This window comes from Rattus rattus, chromosome 14 (assembly GCF_011064425.1).
Source record: "Rattus rattus isolate New Zealand chromosome 14, Rrattus_CSIRO_v1, whole genome shotgun sequence".
NCBI classification, from domain to species: domain Eukaryota; kingdom Metazoa; phylum Chordata; class Mammalia; order Rodentia; family Muridae; genus Rattus; species Rattus rattus.
In genome coordinates this window covers 39495589-39516648 of record NC_046167.1, presented here as the reverse complement: position 1 = coordinate 39516648, position 21060 = coordinate 39495589, and the positions used below count along the sequence as shown (strand labels likewise).

General features: G+C 41.9%; 1 protein-coding gene across 3 annotated transcripts in view; it reads left to right on the top strand.

Moving 5' to 3' along the window:
* Window positions 1-21060, top strand: part of Elmo1 (engulfment and cell motility 1) — a 529323-nt gene that overhangs the window by 145804 nt on the left and 362459 nt on the right. For all 3 annotated transcript variants that reach the window (XM_032885160.1, XM_032885159.1, XM_032885162.1), the window contains exons 5-6: window positions 6001-6051; window positions 16324-16493. In XM_032885160.1, coding sequence (XP_032741051.1) covers window positions 6001-6051; window positions 16324-16493 — 221 coding nt within the window. The remainder of the gene's footprint in view (window positions 1-6000; window positions 6052-16323; window positions 16494-21060) is intronic.

Sequence of the window (21060 nt, the reverse complement as noted above, 5' to 3'; positions counted from 1 at the left end):
AATGGGGCCGTGTTTACATGCAGAGTCACTGTCTGAAGCTTAAGTAAAGGTGGCGAAGAATAGTCTTTTGTTGGAGTAGAACATCTCAAGTTAGGGGCTCATCACAACTGAGGGATGCAGCGGACATCAGTGGAGAGAGGAGGCTGCAGGGGACCCTGGAGATACCTGCCTGCTAAGAGCCAAGACCTCTAATATTGGTAGTGTCCGAATTCCCTGAGGTTCTCTGCTGTTTTTAGTAAGCAACAGATGAGGGAGCATATATGTTTTGACCAGATGCAATTCTGGATTAGCCTAGGTAGAACATTGGTGTACTGAGGAAAATGGATTCTGGAGGAGATGATATGAAAGGAATGGCGTACTTCCACAGGATCCTACCACCCAGGTCACAGAGGCTGAGTGGACGTGGTAGGAATATAAACACAGACATCTCGCCTGGGTAAGTGCAGACTGCAGTGGCTATGTGGGGAAATATGAGAGCTGTGTTAGCTGCTTTCCCTTGGCCGTTGTCCTTCTTCCCATACAGAGTGTGCAGGCCTGGCAGGTCCTACAGAAATGTTCTTTCTGCCTCTTTTCTCCTCTTTATTCTTGAGGCAGTGGCAAGAAGGAGACTGTAAACTGCAGTCAGTGTTACTTCAGAGTTCAGAATGCCTGTTCTAAATGTGTTTTGTGATGGTCTGATTTTCCTTTTGTAGAATTTAAATAATTTTAAAAAATGGACACATAAAAACATTGTAATTACACATAATCTTGGAACCATATGATGTTTTGGTACCCTTTCTATATTGTGTGATGTTTGAATCATGGTCTATTCCCCCTATTCCCCGTCTGTGTGCATGTGCGTGTGCCTGTGTGTGTGTGTGTGTGTGTGTGTGTGTGTGTGTGTACACCTGGGTATGCAGAAATGTGTGCATGTGTATATATAACTGTGAGGAGAGATCAGAGGTTGGCCTTGAATGTCACTCATCATGAGACATCTACCACCTCCATTTTTTGGCAGGCCATTTACTGGCCTGGGGCTTATTGATGATGGTAGACTGGCTAGCCAGCAGTGCCTAGGGATTCACTAGTGTCAGTCTCCCGAGTATAGCATTACAAGTACAGGCTATTACTACTGACTTTTCTCCATAGGCGCTAAGGATTGAACTTGCCAAGAGGGCAGTTTACTGACAGAACGATCTCCCAAGCTCCTTCCTACACAATCTCTTTCCTCAGATACTGATCACTTCTGAAAGTTGACAATGTGCAAATTCCCTTTCGTAGGTCTCTGAGATGCATAGTACTGAACAGTTACGTAGAGTCTCCCTCTGTAGAAAAACACTTTGACAGCCCAAGCTTGCACACAGCTGTGGCACAGCTCCTCTTTAGCAGCCTCGTTTATTTTTCACTCTTGCTTCCCCCTCCTCATAGCCTCTTGGAACCACCATTCTCAACTCCCATGAAGTCTGCCTGTATGTATTTCACAGATGAGTGAGGTCATGCCCTATTTGTTGTGCACCTCGTTCATTTCCCTCGGTGTAGTGACTGGTTCTGTCCTTGTTTAAACTAATATAATTCCATTTTCCTGGCTGATCTGTCTTCCATTGTACATCTATGTCCATTCATTACTTGGTGGACATATAGGTTACTTCCATTTTTGGCTACACTACATATCACTACAAGAAAAATCTAAGTGTAGATGTTTTGTACACGCAGCAGTTTCACTGTTTGTGTCCATATATGGGTGCATTGCTAGGCTCTAAGGGAGATGTTCTAAGTTTCTGAGAAACTTCTATTCATTTCCCTATAACTGCATTAGTTACCAATTAGCACTTTAGTTAGTTTTGTTTTGTTTTGTTTTTGAGGCAGGGTTTCTCTGTGTAACCTCAGCTGTACTGAAGTTCAGAGATCCACCTTCCTCTGCCTCCTGAGTGCTGGAATTAAATGTGTGTCACCATGCTTGTCTGGGCTTTTTGTTTGTTTGTTTGTTTGTTTGTTTTTTGTTTTTTATTTGTTTGTTGTTGTTGTTTTGGTTTTTTGTTTTGTTTTGTTTTTTTAATGACAGCCATTCTTAGACAATTGAGGTAGTAATTCATTGTGGTTTTGATTTACATTTTCTAAGATGATTAGTTATACTGAGAATTTACAAAAGACTTCATAGCAACATCAAGACCAGTATTTGGTTGAATGGTATTTAGTCCTCTCGGCATATCAGATAGCCTAAACAAGCTGACAAGCCCATCAGAGAAGAACAGAATTTACTGAGAATTAGAACTTGGCCTTAGATTTTAAATGTGTGGATCTTGATACTACACACACTTCACAATTGGTAGAATTTTGAATTCGAGTCAAAAGAATCTTGGGATCAAAATAGTTGATATTTTGATTTTAGAGCTTCCGGGCTTCTTAGGAAGTTCTTGCAATGAGCACTCATACTTTGGTCCGAGCAGGAGATTTCTGAAAGAATAAAGTTGTGGGGATCAGGATTTTAACTGACTTTTTGGAGAACGAGAATTGGTCTTGTTTCATTTTTGATCTGTCTCAGTGCTTCATTTATGACCTGGAACAGAGTAGTAATGTAGTCATTTATCTAGCAGATGCTTACTGAACACTGACATGGACCTTTGTAGATGGAGAGATCCAACTGTGATAGTCATCCCTTTTCACTCTCATGGAGATAGATGCATTTTAGGATTAAGTGATGTGACTAGTGGACAACCTGAATAAGATGATTAGTAAATCACACACACACACACACACACACACACACACACACACACACACACACATACACACACACACTATGTTGGTGCTTGTGAGAATGCATCGAGGATGATGAAGGGGCAATACAGTGACTGAGAGGTGCCCAGCCTCTGATATGAAGCTGCTCTAGGGCAGAATTCCCCCATAACTATGCTGATCTGCTTATTAACGGGACGTGTGCTTATTAATATGCTTTATTCTAATGGAATGTGCTAATGTCTTTAGGGTAATATAGACTGAAATTTACTTATTGGGCTGTCAATCAGCTTTCAGTTGCTATGTTAAAATACCAGGACTAAACAAGTTAGGGAAGAAATGTTTTATTTTGGCTCTTATAGTTCCAGAGGGCATACGAGTCATCATGGCTGTGAAGGCACGCAGCAGGTATGTGAGGCTGGCCTGCCATTCAGGAAGCGGAATGATCACCTTTTATGTATATACTAGAAGCAGAGAGATACCACAAAGTAGGGCTGGGCTGTAAAACCACAGCTCCCTACTCCAGTGTTGTATTTCTTCTAGTAAGGTTCTGCCTCCTCCTGGTCCAGAGCATTCTCAAAGAGTGCTACCAGCTGTGCACCAACTGTTTAAACACATGAGCCTATGGGGCCATTTCACATTCAGACCACAACTGGGTACATATAAGGACAACATATAGGGACTACATATAGGGACTAGCTCCAAACATGAAAGGGCTCAGCAATGTGGTTTGTGAATGCTATTTTTATGTTTAATAATAAACATTTGGCTTTTTTTTCTGTGTATTTTCAACGTGTGATTCCTAGTCTAACTAGCATCAGTGGATTAGCCATTGAAGCCTTATAATGATCTGGGGAAGCTGGGCCAGCTGCCATCCATGCGGCTTGCAGCAGGGTTCCCAGCTAGGAAGTGGAGACTGATGCTAAACTAGTCTCTGTGCTGCCACCAGTGGGAGTCACGAAACTGAAACAACTCAACCTCTCTCCGTGTTAATGAATTTTACCGCAAGGAAGAAAGAGGTGTGGTCTAGTTGATCTTCCGGATAGGATGTTGTCCCAGAAGCAAGGCTGTACCACAGACATTCTTTCTGAGTTCACTTTGCCTTGTCTCAGGAGTTAAACGTTTGTCATGATTATAGACATAGCTCTTCTCCCTCCCCTCCCCTCTTGTCCTGTCCTGTCCTGTCTTTTCTCCTTCCCTCCTGCCCATCTCTATCCAAAATACCAATCACTGATTAGTCAGAGTTAGCTGTTGACCCAGGGCCACGGGCAGTTTGATGGCTGCTATTCTAAGAACAGGAGCAACTGCTTTCATTTTAAACAGTCCCAGTGTAGACAAAGCTCTCCTCTGGCTCTCTCTACACAGTCCAGGCAAGGACATATTCTTTCCAACAGAGGGGAGAAAAAGTAGATCAAAATGGTTAGTTAGACATTTGACCCAGCTCTGACTATAAGTAGCTTGAATAGTTTTAAGAAGTGGACAGGACAAACCAACCTCTTCCTCCTTCTTCATAGAAGTCTTGCTTTGATTGCAGAAAGCCAAGACTCCACATGGGAGCCTGTGGAGAGATTTTGTTCTCTCCAGTCCAGCTCCTACTAGAACCCCTGGAACCTTATGTTGGCCTGGAATTGGTAACTAAGCTCTGATGAGCTGCAGGTCTTTAACTTCCCTGCCTCTTCTTTGCTCTCATAAAAGCTGTTGACTGTTGGGGTGCTCCAGGAAGGAAACAGGATGAATGGGTAGAACAGTGTGAGGTCATCTAGGTCACAATGTAATTTTTAAAGTGTGCATAGAATTATTATGGTGTTTAGATAAACATTAATGCCAAAATTTTTAGCTCAATGCCAGAGTACTGGCACTTTAAAAAAGATTGAAATACCTCACTCCCCACTCTAGTTTTCCCTGAAAAAAATCTCTCTAAATTTTTCTGGGTTTCTTTTTCCAATAGGAAGCCTCAGGTCCGGCACACTTTTTCTTTCTTTGGAACATGCCTGCTTGGTTTCACCTGATCTGAGGGCTTACTTTGAGAGGCCTTTATTCTCCAGAATCCCTAATTAAGAAGAATTTTAGTTCTCTATCTTCTGGCTCTGATTCCTCAGTGTACTCAGAAGCTGGCTATGGAGGAGAGATTGTGTATCTCCAGCTTCCTCAGTACTTTCCAAGTAGTCTTTGCAACTAGCTGACTTGCTTTTCAGTCTCATGTATGCATTAAGCTCGAAATGAAGTGAATTAATATTGCTGTTCCCAGCCAGCCTGCTCTGTGGCCACTGCCTGTCCCTCTGGTAATAAAGCGATGGTTTCCTACAGAGTAGCTTGACATTTCTGGGACATTCTAGATAGGGATGAAAGGACCATGTTGAACTTTTATTTTTTATTTATTGGGGATGGGCTTTAGGCTTGTCTGTGTATGAGGTGAAGTATCCAGGAGTACTTTTCTTTGGGAGGGAGTGTTGGCCCCTGACAGCTTGTTTGTTGTACAGAATTTATTGTTTAAAACTAGTGAAAATTGGCCATGGGAACAAGTGATGGATGGGCCTTTGACACATCAGGGAGACATTTCTCACCACCTCTGTGCTCCTGCTGCATCATAGCCTGTGGCGAGTTTTAAAGGATGTAGAAAACGAGCTTCCTAGCCTCAGCTCCTTGGGGCTGTAGCTAGGGAGAGTCCTGCTAGATGACCACCTTCTGGAGGCTGAGCATGGTACATTCTCTGGTTGAAAAGTCAGTGAAATCCAACTTTCACTTCTAAGGATGCTGAGAGAAGATACATGTTCACAGGATCTGGGATCTACTCATTCCCGCTGCTCATTTCTTCCTTTAAGGGATCATGCACAAGGCAGCAGCCAATACCAAGAAACTTTAAGATTGCAGCTTTATTTGAGATACGTTCAATTTGATTATTTTTATTTTATTTGGAGGGAGGGTTGAGCGACTGTGACTACAATTAATTTTCAAAACTTTTGAGTTAAAAGTAAATATTTCTGTGGATATGAGCATAGAAGCTTTTATGTAGACATGTTTTCAGTTCTATTAGGAACAGAACTTCTAAGCTGTTTTCCCTGAATACACTTTTGTAGTTATTATTTTGCTTTTGGATTTTGAGGACTCATATTACTATTCTTCGAGTTAAACTTCTTTGTAGAAATAATTGAAAATTACACAAATGAGAACAGAGGAAATTGTAAGAATGCTGCATTAAATGAAGACCATGTTATATTTGTTTTTTCCCCTTTGTCACGCTTCTATTTAAAAGATTTATTAAAGCTTTTCTTTCATCTTTTGCAGAATCGCAACGAAATAAAAAATGGCACTATTCTTCGATTAACCACGTCCCCAGTAAGTTGATCTTAGCTTATGACTTCTCATTAAAAATTTCCCGACTGTGTCTGCTGTACATGACTGTGGGTAGAAACCAGTAAGAGTGACTTCTGCAGAATCCGGGGTGCAGTATCCTCCCAGGTAGACTCAAGACTCCCAGGAGCATTTTACCTTCCCTTTTCCACAACAGGGGTTAACAATGTCAAGTCAATGGATGGTGAAAACATCACCTTTGTGGTAGTCAACCCAGCAGCACTTCACACAGTACAGTGGAAGAGTGGCTGTCTGATTGATCGGGTTAGCCCACTTGCTCACACATTACCTCATGTCATCAGACAGATTCAGACAATGAAGAAAAGGAGCCTACTATTGCCTTTCCTGTGTGTGTGTGTGTGTGTGTGTGTGTGTGTAGGATGGGGGTGGATGGGTATTTGATCATTTTCTAGCCTGGGTCTGTTATTAAAGCATTTCCTAAAATCAGCTCAAGAGCATTGCCTACTTATGCTGTTTTCCTCTTGGCTGATTCTTTATAAAACATTTGAAGGTCTCTGAATAGAAGCCGCTAAACAGGATGCACTGATATATTTAGACTGTGGCTGGGATCGTGCTCGCTCTTATGTGTGGAGATGCCGCATAGCAACATTAGCATATTTAAAGTATATTCCTCCACAGTGCACTTCCTTGCTTTCCTGAAAAATAACATGCACAAAGCACCCCAAGTGTTACTATTTTCACACTGCAAATGTGATGAAATGTGTATCGTCTATCTATCATTCTCAGTTTCCACTGAAGCCATGTGCCAGGCTAAAAATAAAATTAAAAATTGGGAAAAGCATCTGGCTACAATTAAAATATGGGTACTGTAAGCGACCACAAAGTCTTCTCATTGAAAATTACATTAAAGCCTTAAAAACTCAAACACTTTACCCTGTACCATCTTGAATGGCTGCTTGCTGGACTTGGTGGAGCCACCATTCAATGCCTTCATGCCAGGCGTAGAGATCCTGGTTTGCACCTGGGTTTGACTGGCTATAGTATGAGCTGAGCTGATTGTCATAGGCTTTTCACAAGCCTTCATTCATCAGGTCGAATTGCTGTTAACTTGACTTTAGAAGCTACCACATCATTAGTTTTTTTTTTTTTTTTTTTGCTTCTATTTCCTTTGCTAATTACTATCTGTATTGAGGCTCAGTGTTGTATCCAGGCTGGATCTCTGTGCTGCTGCTGCCTTGGATTCCTAACAAAATTCCATATGCAGTGATGATGTGAAAGAGGAAGGCAAACTGTCCAACAGAGGAGAACTGAGAAGGAGGGGAGAGCCGAAGGGTGTGGTGAGGAATAGTTTCATAGTACATGATGTACTCCTATGAAGACAATCCCATGTTAAAAAAAAATAACAGAAGGCTCAGTGTAGGAGAGAGGTTTTCTCTGGAAAGAGAATCTGTGATATAAGTTGTCATCAGAGACAGTGGATGTGTGTTTGTCAAAGAAGGATTCTCAAACTAAGGGTTCTGGGAAAGATGGGTAACACAGTGCACAGAATACTAGTATAATACAGTCCACTCACAAGACACAATTTTCATACTCTGCAACAGTGGCCTCTACACTTGGACAGCTGTGGGACTTAGGGATGCTGATGTTTAGCCTTGCTAGTAAGAGTAGCCAACAGTGTCTGAGAACAGGGCCCGGGCACCTGCACTTCCAATAGCCTCTTATGGCTGGGCTCATTGCTGTGTCATTTTTTATTATTTTTTATTTAAATGAAAACGGGTTGGACAGGCCATCTCACTTTAAACAAATATTTTTGTTTACGAGATGGGATCTCTATGTAGTCCTGGCTGTCGTGGAACTTCCTTTGTAGACTAGGCTGGACTTAAACTCATAGACGTCTGCCTGCTTCTGCCTTCCAAGTGACATAATTAAAGGCACATACCACCATGCCTGACCTGACTTGCTTCTTGTGTATATAATAAAAAAATAAAGAAGTGTCTTCGTCAAATCTGTTAGGCAGTAGTAGAGTGCTATAAGGAAACCAGTATTGTTTTTATACAACCCTTTTACATGAACTTCCTTTTCTACAGTGGTTGACTGAAAATAAAAACAATGTATGTAAGGGTATATAGAATTAAATACATGGTTTTAGACATGGACACATATGTATGCATACACCAAGCACACACACACACACACACACACACACACACACACACACACACACACACACACACACACACACACACCTCATTCTGCAGGCTTGTGTGTTCTCACTTCTAGCTCCTAGCAGGCAACAGAACCAGATCCGCACACTCCAACTGCCTCTCAGCCATTTCTTTCATACACTCTCCTCTTTAGCTGGGTAAATCAAAATCCAAAAACTTGTAATTTAGCAATTAGTTTTACATGTTAATTTCTCAATCCACAGTACAGCCGCACAATAAATTTGCTGCCAATTATTAAAGATACAAGCCGCCCGCCTAGACAAGATAAAGTTGACCTAATCCACCTCGATCTAGATCATGCTGCTCTGTTGTCTCCATCCTGATTCCTCTCACTCCTCTTCCTCCTCTCTCCTTCCTAGACTTCCCCCACCTACCCTTCCTTCTCATCCAGTGATGGGCTATGCCTTACCCTGGACTCGCCTTGATGCATAATGACATCATCCTCAGAGCTGTGTATTCTTAGACTTAGTAGTAGGAACCCTGGAAGTAATTAAATGTATTAAAAAGGTTGATACATTTAATATCCTAGAATAAAATCATCAAAACGTCTGTGTTTGGAAATAACTCCAACCAGGATCAAGAATGTTATATCAGAAAAAGCAGGTGGTAGTTTGCATGCCCTAAGGGTGGTTTCTTAATTTACAGGATCCTTTATGAGTGAGTAGAGACTGCTTTTCAATATTTGTGGTTATAGGTATAGTGGAAGCAAAAATGGGAAATTATGTATCCATATGTGTATGTATACATCTTCTCATGTGTATATGTAGAAAGGTCGTGGTCTCTTTTTTAGTGGGAACAGAGTTTATGTTCTTAGTTATTAGTGTGAGCAGAGTATGCTGTGGACTGGAGTATAAACTGATGTAGCCTTGGCGTGGAACCTTGCTGTTTCTGCCCAAGCACATTATATACATTAACTTTTGTCTTAATTCTCCTGTTGAGAATGTATCTGATGAGTAGATTCACAAAACCATAGGGCATATGCACCCACACATGTGCATCCAAACATTTCTTCTAATGAATAAATCCTGGAACCCAGTTATGATTTGAGTAAGAATTTAGCATGTTGTACCCTAGAGGCATCTCTAACGACCATTAGTAAGGACAAAAGCAGATGGCAGAACAGCATGTATACAATGTCTTTTCTGAGTATAGACACGAAAAAATATATATTCTAATAAAAGGATCAGATGTCTCTCAGAGGGTTCCACAGATGGGTAGCAGCACAGCACACTAGCTGTTCACTGCAGTCTTACTGAAGTATTTATGCGTATCTAGTGGGGGTATCCCTTTTCATTAAATGTAGTATGGATTTATCATAGTATACAGAAAGTAAATCAAGTCTGCAGCCAGGAGCATTTCTGTTTTACAGGGTATGCAACTGTGTGATGAGGCATTAAGACAGGGATGAGTTTCTCTTCTGCTTTCTCATCCTCTTCCTTGTATAGAGAAACTCGCACTGCTTATCAAGTACCATATTGCTTTGTGGTTTCCAAGCATAACCCTCCCTGCTGTTCTCTGGTGTTCCAGATCCACTATGAGAATCATCTAGATCACAAGGCCTGTCACAGTGATTTTGCGGCCTAGCTCCTATGGTGATAAGAAAGATTTTGATATATCAGTCATTCTATAGATTCAGGTTATCAGAGGTTATTATCAAGGAGAATTGATTTATTATTGACAGATATGGATTTTTAAGTCTGCACTGGTTTGAAAAATGAGAGGATTCTCTATAACAGTAACAGGCATTCAGAGAAAGATGAGCTATAGGAGACAAGAAAGCAGTTCTGTTCCGTAGGAACACAGCACCTCGTGTTGGTTCAAACTTCTGGAGTCTGCTTTATTTTAGGCGTGTGTAAGCACAGCACAATTTGGTGAAAACTTCTCTGGCGATAATTAATCCCAACAAAGCACACATAAATCTCTTTGAGAAACAAAAACCACTAAAATAAAAATCAGATGTGGCTATATAGAAACTTTTTAAAGTAGGCATGGCACCTTCCATAAAGAGGTTCTACAGATTGGCTGAGAAAAACAGGCTCATGACAAGAATCTGGGGGAGGGTCCAGTGTTGTCCCTGGCCACGCAGGTAGTGCAAAGGTCACCAGGCTAGAAAGCACATCCGTTTCCAGCCTTCTGGGCAGAGAGCAAGTATTACATCCCTTCCCTTGAAGGAACAGCACCGCGTGTTTAACTTTCCAGGTTTGCCTGGGCTTATCTGTGAGCACAAGACCTCAGTGCCTCCCACACAAAAATTGAAAAAGTTGCAGAATGTCTGTATTCTATTTTTCCCATTGCTTTAGAAGCTTCAATCTGAAGAAGCCAGGAGAGAGAACAGATTGTAAGGTCAGCAAGTGGCAGGTTAGATGTTCCCAGACTTATCCACATGGAGGTGCAAATGTGCATTTGGGAAAATCTGGAAAGTATGAATTTAAGGAGTTTTCAGAAACTTAAAAACATTTTGCTTTTTAATTGACTTTTTGTGGCTGGAATTATGCTAGGTGTTTGGAAGGGGGTTACTTCAAGAACAGAGATGGCTAGTTCTGTGTGTTCATACCTTGGGTCACTTCCTGTGTCTCATGGATGCACTGCTCCCAAGTCAAGCCCAGAACTTTTCCATCCATCTGAACTCTTTGAGTGACTTGAGGTAAAACTTGTTTTCTGTCCTTGAAACAGTACCAGGAAATAAAATTTACTCTGGGATGTGCTCTCTTATAGAGCTGTTAAAGTCTTAATTGTGCTGAGCCTGGAAAATGAGAACCAAGGACATCTTGCTTTTCACAATCATGATTCTTTCATCTCAAATATGGAAGCAGAACAGAATCATTATGGAATAATAAAACCAAGCTTGCTACAGAGAAAATTATCAACTAGTCACATTTTAATTTGCATATATATGTATATATAAATATAAACATAAATTACTTCAGTTAATGATGTCTTTCAAATTCCTTGTGAGTGCCAGGTACTGTTGCAGATTCTAAGACTGTTATTTAGCAAGTCTCAGGTATTTCTTCTCCTGGAGTTGGTGTGCTAGACAGCACGAACATCTCTGTGCTCACATACTCTGCCTTTGCACACAGCAACATCTTTGTAAACTGACTGTTGCCCTTAATACCTTTATTAAAGGATATACCTCTCTATCTCACATAGCTATATTCTATCTTACATTTTCTTGGGATTTGGTTAGTAATTTCACATATGTCATCCTGTGTCACATGTTCAACAGGAGCATCTGCTGTGTGAATGTAAACACAACTTTGAGGTCTCCTATTCAGTGCAGCAGACATTTGTATTAGATGTCCAAATGCATCATTTCCAAGAAGCACATCACCTTCCAAGATGTCTCCAACTCTCCATACTCCTGGGGCCAAAGGGCTTTGTATCCTCTCACCTCTTCTGTTCCTTTCTTCTTCCATTTGTGTTTCATCCTTCCAGGGTTAGGATCTCTACAAATCCTGCAGGCTACCTTCACCTGCACAGCCACACTCACCAGCCCTTCTGCCTACTGAACTCTCCCAACCCAATATGCTGGTCTCTGTCTCACCTCTGCATGGTTGACACTGCCTTCCTTAGGCAGCTTGTCTTGGGTCACCCCATGTAAAGAGCTCTCCAGTTGTTTTCTGCCATAGCCCTCCATTTTAGTGTTTCCCGTTAGCAATACACTATTTAATTTTTTTATCTTTACTATTTTAAATCTCTACTATTTGCTCAAAGTGGGTAAATCTTGTTTATTGCTGTCTTTCACATACACAAGACTCAGAATAAACTTTCCAGAAGTATCTATGAGTCAGAGAATGAGGATTATGAGCCTTAGCCTTGTTTTAAAATAGATGATTAAAAAGATTATCTGAGAAGAGTTTAAGCAAAATTGTGTGCTTTTCTGCCATTAATTGATATTTAGACAAGAAGTTTCCTTTTCTAAAACACAGTTGGATCATTAAAGACTTTCTTCTTTAGCTTTATTCTATAGAATGAAAATTTTGTATCTAGACCTATTAGAAATTAGATCAGATGAGTACCCATCTGACCTCTTCCAGTTTCTTCTGCACAGATGCTACGGTAACAGTGTCCTGTCAATTCTACATATTATTTTGATCAAAGGGCACATCTAGGACTCACATTTATAGGGCCCTTCTCCTGGCCCACTCATGATGGGGGTTCCTGGTTAGCCATCACTTTGTGGGTTGCAACGAATCTTTAGTAAAATTGCATCACAGTTCCTGGATTGATCTACTTATAGGAAAATGATCCCACCTGGTGTGATCAGTGCCGGAGCTGACATGACAGCTACCAAGGAGCTCTGTGCTCGGCCACACTGGATTGCTTCAGCCCCACAAGTCTTCTTTGTGGCCCCTCTAATGCTTTAAGTGAGACTTGAGATGAAGATGAAGGCCTCCCAAAGGCAAACAAGGGGAATTAAGAGTACAACACTGAACGCTAAGAAGAGTTGCTCCTTCAGTAAATTCCAGGGTAGGATGACCGCTTGCCTCAAGAAAAAAACACCACGCAGAACCAGCATACACAGTTTTCAGGCCTTTGAGCCAATGAGGACAGAAAACTTTCCCAGAGGAATGTACAGGGCCTTGGTGTCTATGGACTCTATGTAGTGTGAATATTTGGCACAATCTGTAGGAATTTCCATGCTGCTCTTGGAAAGGTCCTTGGCTGAGAGCTATCACCAGCCAGGCACTTCTGTGCTGCTCTCATGTGTGATTCTCTTGGTAGAACAGTTTCCATCTGTACTTACATTATCTTTGTGGTCTTCGGATTTGGAAGGACTCCAATCTTGACTTCTCTGTCCAGGTTTTGGTGGTTATCCCTCTTCCCTTATTTTAAATGAACTAATTAATTAATTTACCTTGAAATAGTTCCCTAATAAAGGCATAACTAACAAATGAGAAAGAGTCACATTTCACCTCAGCAAAGGTTCTTTGTAGGTTGATGTCAATATGCAGGTGAGGGCTGGCACCAGTTAGATCAAGGTCATGAATGGACAATAAAAAAATAAATAAATAAATAAATAAAACAGGGACAAAGTTTTTATAAGGTGGGAGAGAAGAAGAAGGAAGGAGAATCAAGATGGAGTCAGGGAAGGATGACCCAGATCAGGATGGTCTTGAGTTGCCAAGGTAGCTGGGATGGATTTCTGTAGGTAAATTTATCTTATCTAGGTGATCAGTTTATATCCTTATCAATTGGTTATGTTTATTGTGTGGATGTATTGTGGACTGAGAATTTAACATATAAGCCTGGTTGTTCGGTTACAGTTTGTTGAGTCTTGATTTTAGTGGGTTGTTGGGAGTTTATACGTTAACTATTAGGGAGTGGATGTTGGGAACACAAAAAGAGCAGTGGCAGAGTGTTACGCAGCTGAGACCAGGAGTGCATGCTGGAAATGTGAGCAGAGTCCACAGTAAGAGAGCCACGAAATAGGCGGTCTCTGTATGAAGTTGGCGTGGCAGCGACCCGCCTGGGTCAAAGAGTACTTTGGGAGCAGCGTGGAGCCGCTGAGATAAGTTAGCACTAACTCCAATGGCCTGCTTGAGCCGGAACTAGGGAGGACACGACCACAGGGTATAGGCAGGAACCGGCCGCCCTTTTTTTATTTTTTACCGCAACAGGTCTTTGCTGAAAATTGCACAACTTTAAAAAATGTGCAGAAGTTCTTCTTGGTGCAGTAGAGCTGGAAGGCTTCCTAGTGGCCCAGCTGTGAAGGACAGAGGGGTGACTGGGCAGCAGAACCAGAGTTGCACGGTCCCACAGTGACTGCAAGACGCCGAATCTTGTTGATGTGGGGCATTCTTTCAGCCAGGGGTTGGGAAGAGACAGCATGGCAACATGAGATGGTTTAGCAGATGTTTTGGAGACCCTGACCCAGTCTTTCAAATCAAGAAACTGTGTGAATGAAGGATCTGTGGTTTTAGAGCTGCCTGGGTCAGGTGTGTTCTGGGAGCCTTTGTCGAATGCTGGTCTGCAGAGTCCAGGTGCCCAGGTTTTATCCCAGCAACAATGGTGAGCTGTGTGAGCTGGGTCACATCTGTCACATAGCTTCCCTGCCACTTCAGTTTCCTTTGTCAGATGAAGAAAATAAAAAGTGTCTATATGATTGGACTCAGTTCAGATTAAATGAATTACTTCATCAAGGCTTTAGAATAATGGTTGATAACACATCATGGGTGATGGTTCACCATTAATCGTGTTAATATCATCAAACACTGCAATTTTCATCAGTGATGATGAGGAAAGTGAGGCAATTTCTGAGTTGTTATAATCTGTAGAGAAAATGATATCCTGTGGAGAGAAGTGTAGTTTTCAAGGAATTCAAAATGACTCAATTTGGTTAATAATACTAGGTCAGTGTTATAGCAATTTAAAATATTCATCAAAATATCCAAATTTGGAATGCCTGCTGCAATTCTATTTACCCATAAATATTTGGAGAAAGGTGTATCTGTAATGATATTAAAAGACTGAGTGGTCTGCATCCAGCTGTCTTAGGTCTCTTTGTAAGAAAATGGACTTTTAGTAACTTGGCTTGTCTGCTTCCCAGGAATGAGTTCTCATCCTCTATCCCTGCTCCAATGTCTTTCTTTGTTCATTTCTGATTTCTGCTGTTGACTGTGACATAATGGGAAAGCCTGGTACACTCTGTCTACATGGTGCAGTATGTACTCTTCTGTCTGTGTTCCAGAACAACTCCTTGGAATTCTTTGCTGTCTTTCTTTTTCCCACAGGGGACGGCTCTACCACTGCTGTATAATCCGGCTCTATCGTAGAGCTCAGGATGTTCTCCAGTTGTTCTGTAACTAACTTCTGTTCAGCAGAGTTAGCTGGTTGTTGATGTAAAATACCATGCGTTATGCTCCTTCTGTTATTATAATGAAATACTAGAGGCTGGATAATTCATAAAAACAAGGAGTTGGTTTAGTTTATAGTTTCATAGGTTCAAAAGCTTAGCATTGTTATCAACTCAACTTTGTTCAGGCCCTCATTGTGGTAGGGAGAACCTATAAGAGAGAGAGGTGAGGTGTGAAGAAGGAAGACGGCAGAGCATCACCAGGTAGGGACCAGAGACAACCCTCCCACTAAGCCCCCACTCTTAAGGTCCTACCATTGGGAGACAAATCATTTTCAAGCTATAATGCTTCCATCTTGCTGTGTCCTTCCAGTGTCACAAAACGTCAAAGGAAAAAGCAAGTGCCAGGGAAGCCTGAGGATGGCAGATACATCAGCCACTATGGTTTGAAACTAAGTAACTAAAGGATGGGGCATGTAATTTGTCTCACTGCCCACCCCCACCTAAAGGCAGGCCCCACAAACCTTGATGAGAAGAATAGGACAGATGCTCACTGGTTCTCCGAAGCTCAGGCCTGCTATGCATTTGCACTCCTCTCTGCTCTGCATGCCACATGCAAGTGCAGAAGCCTAGGCAAGGAGAACATTAGTTCTAGGAAGAGCTGTTAATTGGACGTACGGTTATTCTGTTTTAAATTCATACAGCAAGTAGCCAGTGTGTGAGAAGTACATGCTGTTGGAAACTGCAAAGACTCATTTGTGTGTCTAATGAAGCTTCTGAATACAAGCACTTATTACTCTGAGTTTTGACTGAATGGGTAATCATGATGTATAAATTTGTGTAATTGCTTAACTAAGCAAGTAGCTTTTTGTCACTTCTAGATAATAATTTTATTGAAAGAGTAAGCATCCTCCCTTTCTCTTCCTGTCTGCCACACTCTATCGGTTTGCGGGCTTTAATATTCATGTGTACTTGCCCTTGTTCTTCCTTCATCCATGAAATGGGCCCTGTTATTTTCCTCCTGTAAGGAAGGATGGAGCGATGGAAGGCGGGATCTTTCTAATGGAAACCCACCGCTGAAGTGCCTTGCTTCTGTGCACATCTAGCCTATGATTCTGGGCTCTGCTCATTTATTTCTCAGGGACTCATTGTTTTTTGTGCTGTTGTACACACACACACACACACACACACACACACACACACACACACACACACACACACACATTGATAGCATGCTCTTATTTTCTTTCTGTTTCTTTGTCCCTCTCCCTGAAGGCTCAAAATGCCCAGCAGCTCCATGAACGAATACAGTCATCAAGTATGGACGCCAAGTTGGAAGCCCTGAAGGACTTGGCCAGCCTCTCCCGGGATGTTACCTTTGCTCAGGAGTTCATAAACCTGGATGGCATCTCACTCCTCACTCAGATGGTGGAAAGTGGCACTGAGTAAGCATATTTCATCCTCATGCCTCCCTCTGTCCATTCTACCTCCTCTATTCTGGCAGGTTCCAGCTTTAAAGATTAGGCCTTGACAAGACTCTGTGAAAAGTGGCTACAACATATCAGGAGGTGATGGTTTTGTGATTCTCATAGCTGTGTCCTTCACATACCAGTTCTGTGGTGGAGCATGCTCAGAGTCCCTGAACACCTGAATTTTCACAATACTGAGGTACATTAAATACATTGCCTCGAAAGGCCTAGCCAACATTAAAACTATAATTCTCTAGACTATTAATCCCTCAAACCTTTTGCTTATCCAAAGGAACTTCTTGCCTCTGCCTGGAATAAAAATCAGAATGGGATCATATGTTTTGAGGCATGTAGAACACTCCTAAAATACTTTTTTAAAATGAGCGTTTTAATGATTGAAACATGCGTAATTAAAAATTTAAAGTAATAAGTATTTATTGAGCAACTGCTGTATGCAGAATGGTGACAAGTGGCAGAGTTTTTTCAATGTGAGCCTCTTCTGTCCAGAATTGGTGAAGATTATTATATAGTTAGAATTCAATTAGTTATTAATTCCTGCTGAGGGCAGAGGACTAGAGACTTGGCCAGTTACCTCTATAAAGGCCTTATAGGGGATGAGACATTGAGTGAGGCCAGGAGGGAGCTTGTGTTCTCATAATAGAGGAGTGTGTTAGCATTTCTGGTAAAGACATTTGTCTCTGATGTGACTAGGAAGACTAAGGAGCAAGGCTTGTCCTGCTTCCAATGTGTGGGAGAGAAGCCTGATCAGCAGAGTCCAGTGGGAAGGGGAAGATCAGAATGCTTGGCCATGGGGTTGGCTACTGGTGGCATGGACAGCAGGTGACAAGGCTGATTCAGTTAACTAGACATTAGTGCATTGAGAAGGGTAGCTTTAGAGTAAGAGGAGAAAGAGTCACTGAGAACTGCAGTTTAAGGCTGGCCCTTTAACTCTCCTTCCATTCTCAGGAATAAAAAGAACAAATGGACCATTGTAGACATTGGAGACCTCTGTGCTTTCGCCTCCCTCCTCTTCCCAGCTCTTCTTCCTCCCACACTTGGTATCATTTAACTTTTGCAGTTAGCATTAGTGAAAGATTCTGTTTTTCATTCAAAGACAGTATGGTTTTACAACAACATGAGCCTCCCCCAGCCTATAATGTTCTTTAGAGCTTAGAATTGGAAATCTTGTTTTATAGACAAGTAGAAAACATTTCTAAGACTGAATAAGAAAACCAAGTGAAATATGAGAATATTAACAAGTGTTGGAGATCTGGACAAGGCCACTGTAGGCAGTATCCCATAGCTGCTGTTTTGTTTTGAGTGATGACTAAACTTCCCTTTAGACCTGGTGGAGCTTAAAACAGTCAGGAAGAGATTGAGAATGAGTTGGCAGTAGGGGATTTGACCGGGAAAGAAAGTGCCTGTTGCTGTAAGAAAATATCCTGGCAGAAAGGAGAGGTTGTTCAGTGGTTAAGAGCCTATACCGTTCTTTCAGAGGACCCATACCAGGCTGCCACACAACCAGCTATAGAGCCAGTTCCAGGGGACTGGTACCTTCTTCTGGAATTTGATAGCACCCACAAGTGTGGGTGACACACGCACGCACGCACACGCGAATACACACACACACACACACACACACACACTTAAAAATAAAAGTCAAAGTGTTTTTAAAAACAATTTAAGGGAGAAAAGGTTCAATTTGACTCAATTCCCAGGTGAAGACTTATAGGGAAGCTGAGGGAATGCTGCTCATATTGCATCCATGTTAGGAAGCTTAGAGTGAGGGATGTCAGTGCTCAGCTCGCATACTTTCTCTGTTTTGTATAATCCAGAATCCCAGGTGTGGGAGTGGTGCCCTCCATGGTGGTCGGTCTTTGTACTTCCATTAATCTGGTCAAAGCAACTTGCCAGAGACATGCTCAGAGACCCATCTCCAAGGTGATTATTCAGCCCCTCAGGTTCACATTGACTATAACAGGCTCACCCATCCTTTTATTTTGGATTGCAGTGAGCAGTGGAGAATCCCTTTGGACTGGGAGGAGTATGTTCTTATCCTATGTCCTCACCAGATGGCCACTGATCCTCCTGGCCACAGCGAGTCTTTGGGGCTTCTGTTTCAGGGACATTTGCTAATATGCTAGATTAAGGTAGAAAGCTGTTAGGATATTTGCTGATGTGTCCCAGTGGTAATATTTGCAAGGGGACTGTTCTAGTGGGCAGAGGTGATGCTAAAAGTAAGAATTTTTTTTTATATATGATGAGGCACTTATATATCTGGGAACTTTAGCTTTTGAATCTTTACACTTTGAATCAGGTGTGCGCATATATCTGAATTTACAAGAATGGCAGTAATAGTTACAAGTTGAATATTAAAGGCCCCAAGTCAGGGGTCCATGTGTATCACAAATACAAGATTCTTGTTGGCCACTGTATTTGGTCAATGAAGGCTGCATAACCAGACCCTCTCCATTCTAGTTTCCCATGACCTTGGTCAGCTAGGAGTGCCATAACACAGTCCAGAGCCTGGAGGTCAAACAACAAGAATCTTCCTCCTCTCACTTTTCTGAAGGCTGGAAGGGGTTAGTATGCTTTGTTTCTTCTGAGGTCTGTCCTTACCATACAGATGGCTGCCTCCTGTGTTCTCACATGTCTTCTCCACATGCCTACACATCCTATCATCTCCTCATATTCAGATATGCTCCTCTCAAAGAGACACCTGTCAGGTTGGATTAGATCCCATTTGAATGGCCTCATTCCAAAGTAATCAACCCTTGAAAGGCCCCGTCTCCAGCTCAAGTTCCATCCTGAAGTACTGGAGGTTGTCGTTTCTGCATATGAATTTTGGGGAGATCATAGTTCAACCTGTAACGCTCACTGAAGGACCACTACCACTTTTGTTTGCCGACAATGTAGGAATGGGTACCATGTACATACGTTGTTCAGATTCTAACGTCTCACCTGTTCTATTACCTTTCTCCATGGAAGAGGGTAGCCTGGTGCTACTCAGAATAATCCCTATGCCTAGCCCCACCTTGTCAAAGGCAGGCCTTAATCATATCGTGGTGCTCGTTTCCGCTGAGAGAGGACGTTAACACCAGTTGTTCCTTGTGAACAAACAATGCATTTTATATGTGAGCAGTACATCTCAGTACTTATTTTTATTTTCGGAAGAACACTAATTAACATGGCAATTGCTTGTATTCAGCCATTCCAACTTGATGTGTACTGTCAAATTTCAGACAGTTTAAGCAGCAGGAGACCAGATCTTGGATGACTTCTCTTTCGCATTTTTCTTCCATATTCCCATCATGCCACTCTTCCACATTCCCATCATGCCACTTTCCTGGGAAGAGAAGACATCTCTTGGGATTCTCTCTGCGTCCCTTACTGTTTTGCATAAAATCAAAACCATGCTGGTTTTGAAGACTAAGGAAGTAGGCATGAAGGTCCAAGGCCTCTTTTCTCCCCTTTGCCAATCCCACATCTCAGGTGGTTTATTTGATCCCCAGACACTTTTCTGATCTTTTGCTCAAATTAAAAAGAAAAGAAAAAAGCCATTTTTCTTATAAGTAAAGTGAATTCTTGGTTGAACGTCATGCAAGACTTTAACTAATTACCAGGAAAGTTTGGAGTAGGAACCCCTGCAGCTGGAAAGCCGTTTCGTCATGCCTTCCTAGGCAGAGATCCTGATGGGAAGGTGGATATTACCCTAGAGGGCCTTGTGGAAAGTCTTGAGAAATACTGAGGAAAGAGCACTGAAAACTTTCTCCTTACTTATAGTAATGATGTCATTCAGACAGTTCGAGCCCCTTGCTATTACCCAAGGCTTCCTTAGGGTCACTCCCCAGCTGGTACCAATAGAGGCTTGTGGTGAAATTCGTAACAAAGAGGAGCACAGTGTCACTTTGGCAGAGAGCAGGACTGAAAGACTGGAATGAATATTTCCATCCTTGTGGAGTGTTAAAGTTCTACCCCTGCATTCTAACTGAAGCAGGTATGGAAACAAATAACACTTGTGGGGAAATGCATTGCCCAGAACAAACAAAGGGAAGGATGTTAATGAAAGATGGAGAACAAAAGATGACTATTCAGAGCCTGAAAACAATATCTCTGATTTGATTCCAGAGAAGGAAAATGTGTGTCATTCAGGCAAGACACACACACACACACACACACACACACACACACACACACACACACACACACACACACACACACACACACACTGTGCAGATTACTCATCTCCTATTAAGTGGCCAGCCATTGCTAGGGACAGACAACAGAGGACCTTTCTAAGAATGGAGGGCAGAACACTTACAGTTTCCTTCCTGCTTGGCAGTGTGAAGGGAACATGACACCATAAGCCTCTTAGTAAGCCAGGACACCGCCCTGGACAGCCCAGACAAGATCAAAGAAAGCAATTCCTCTGCTTCTCAGAACCCAACCTTTATTAAAATTAACTTACTCCTTATCAAATCACACTTATTGTTAAATATACAAAAGTATATGCAGGGAAAAAGACAATGCATACAAGCAACCC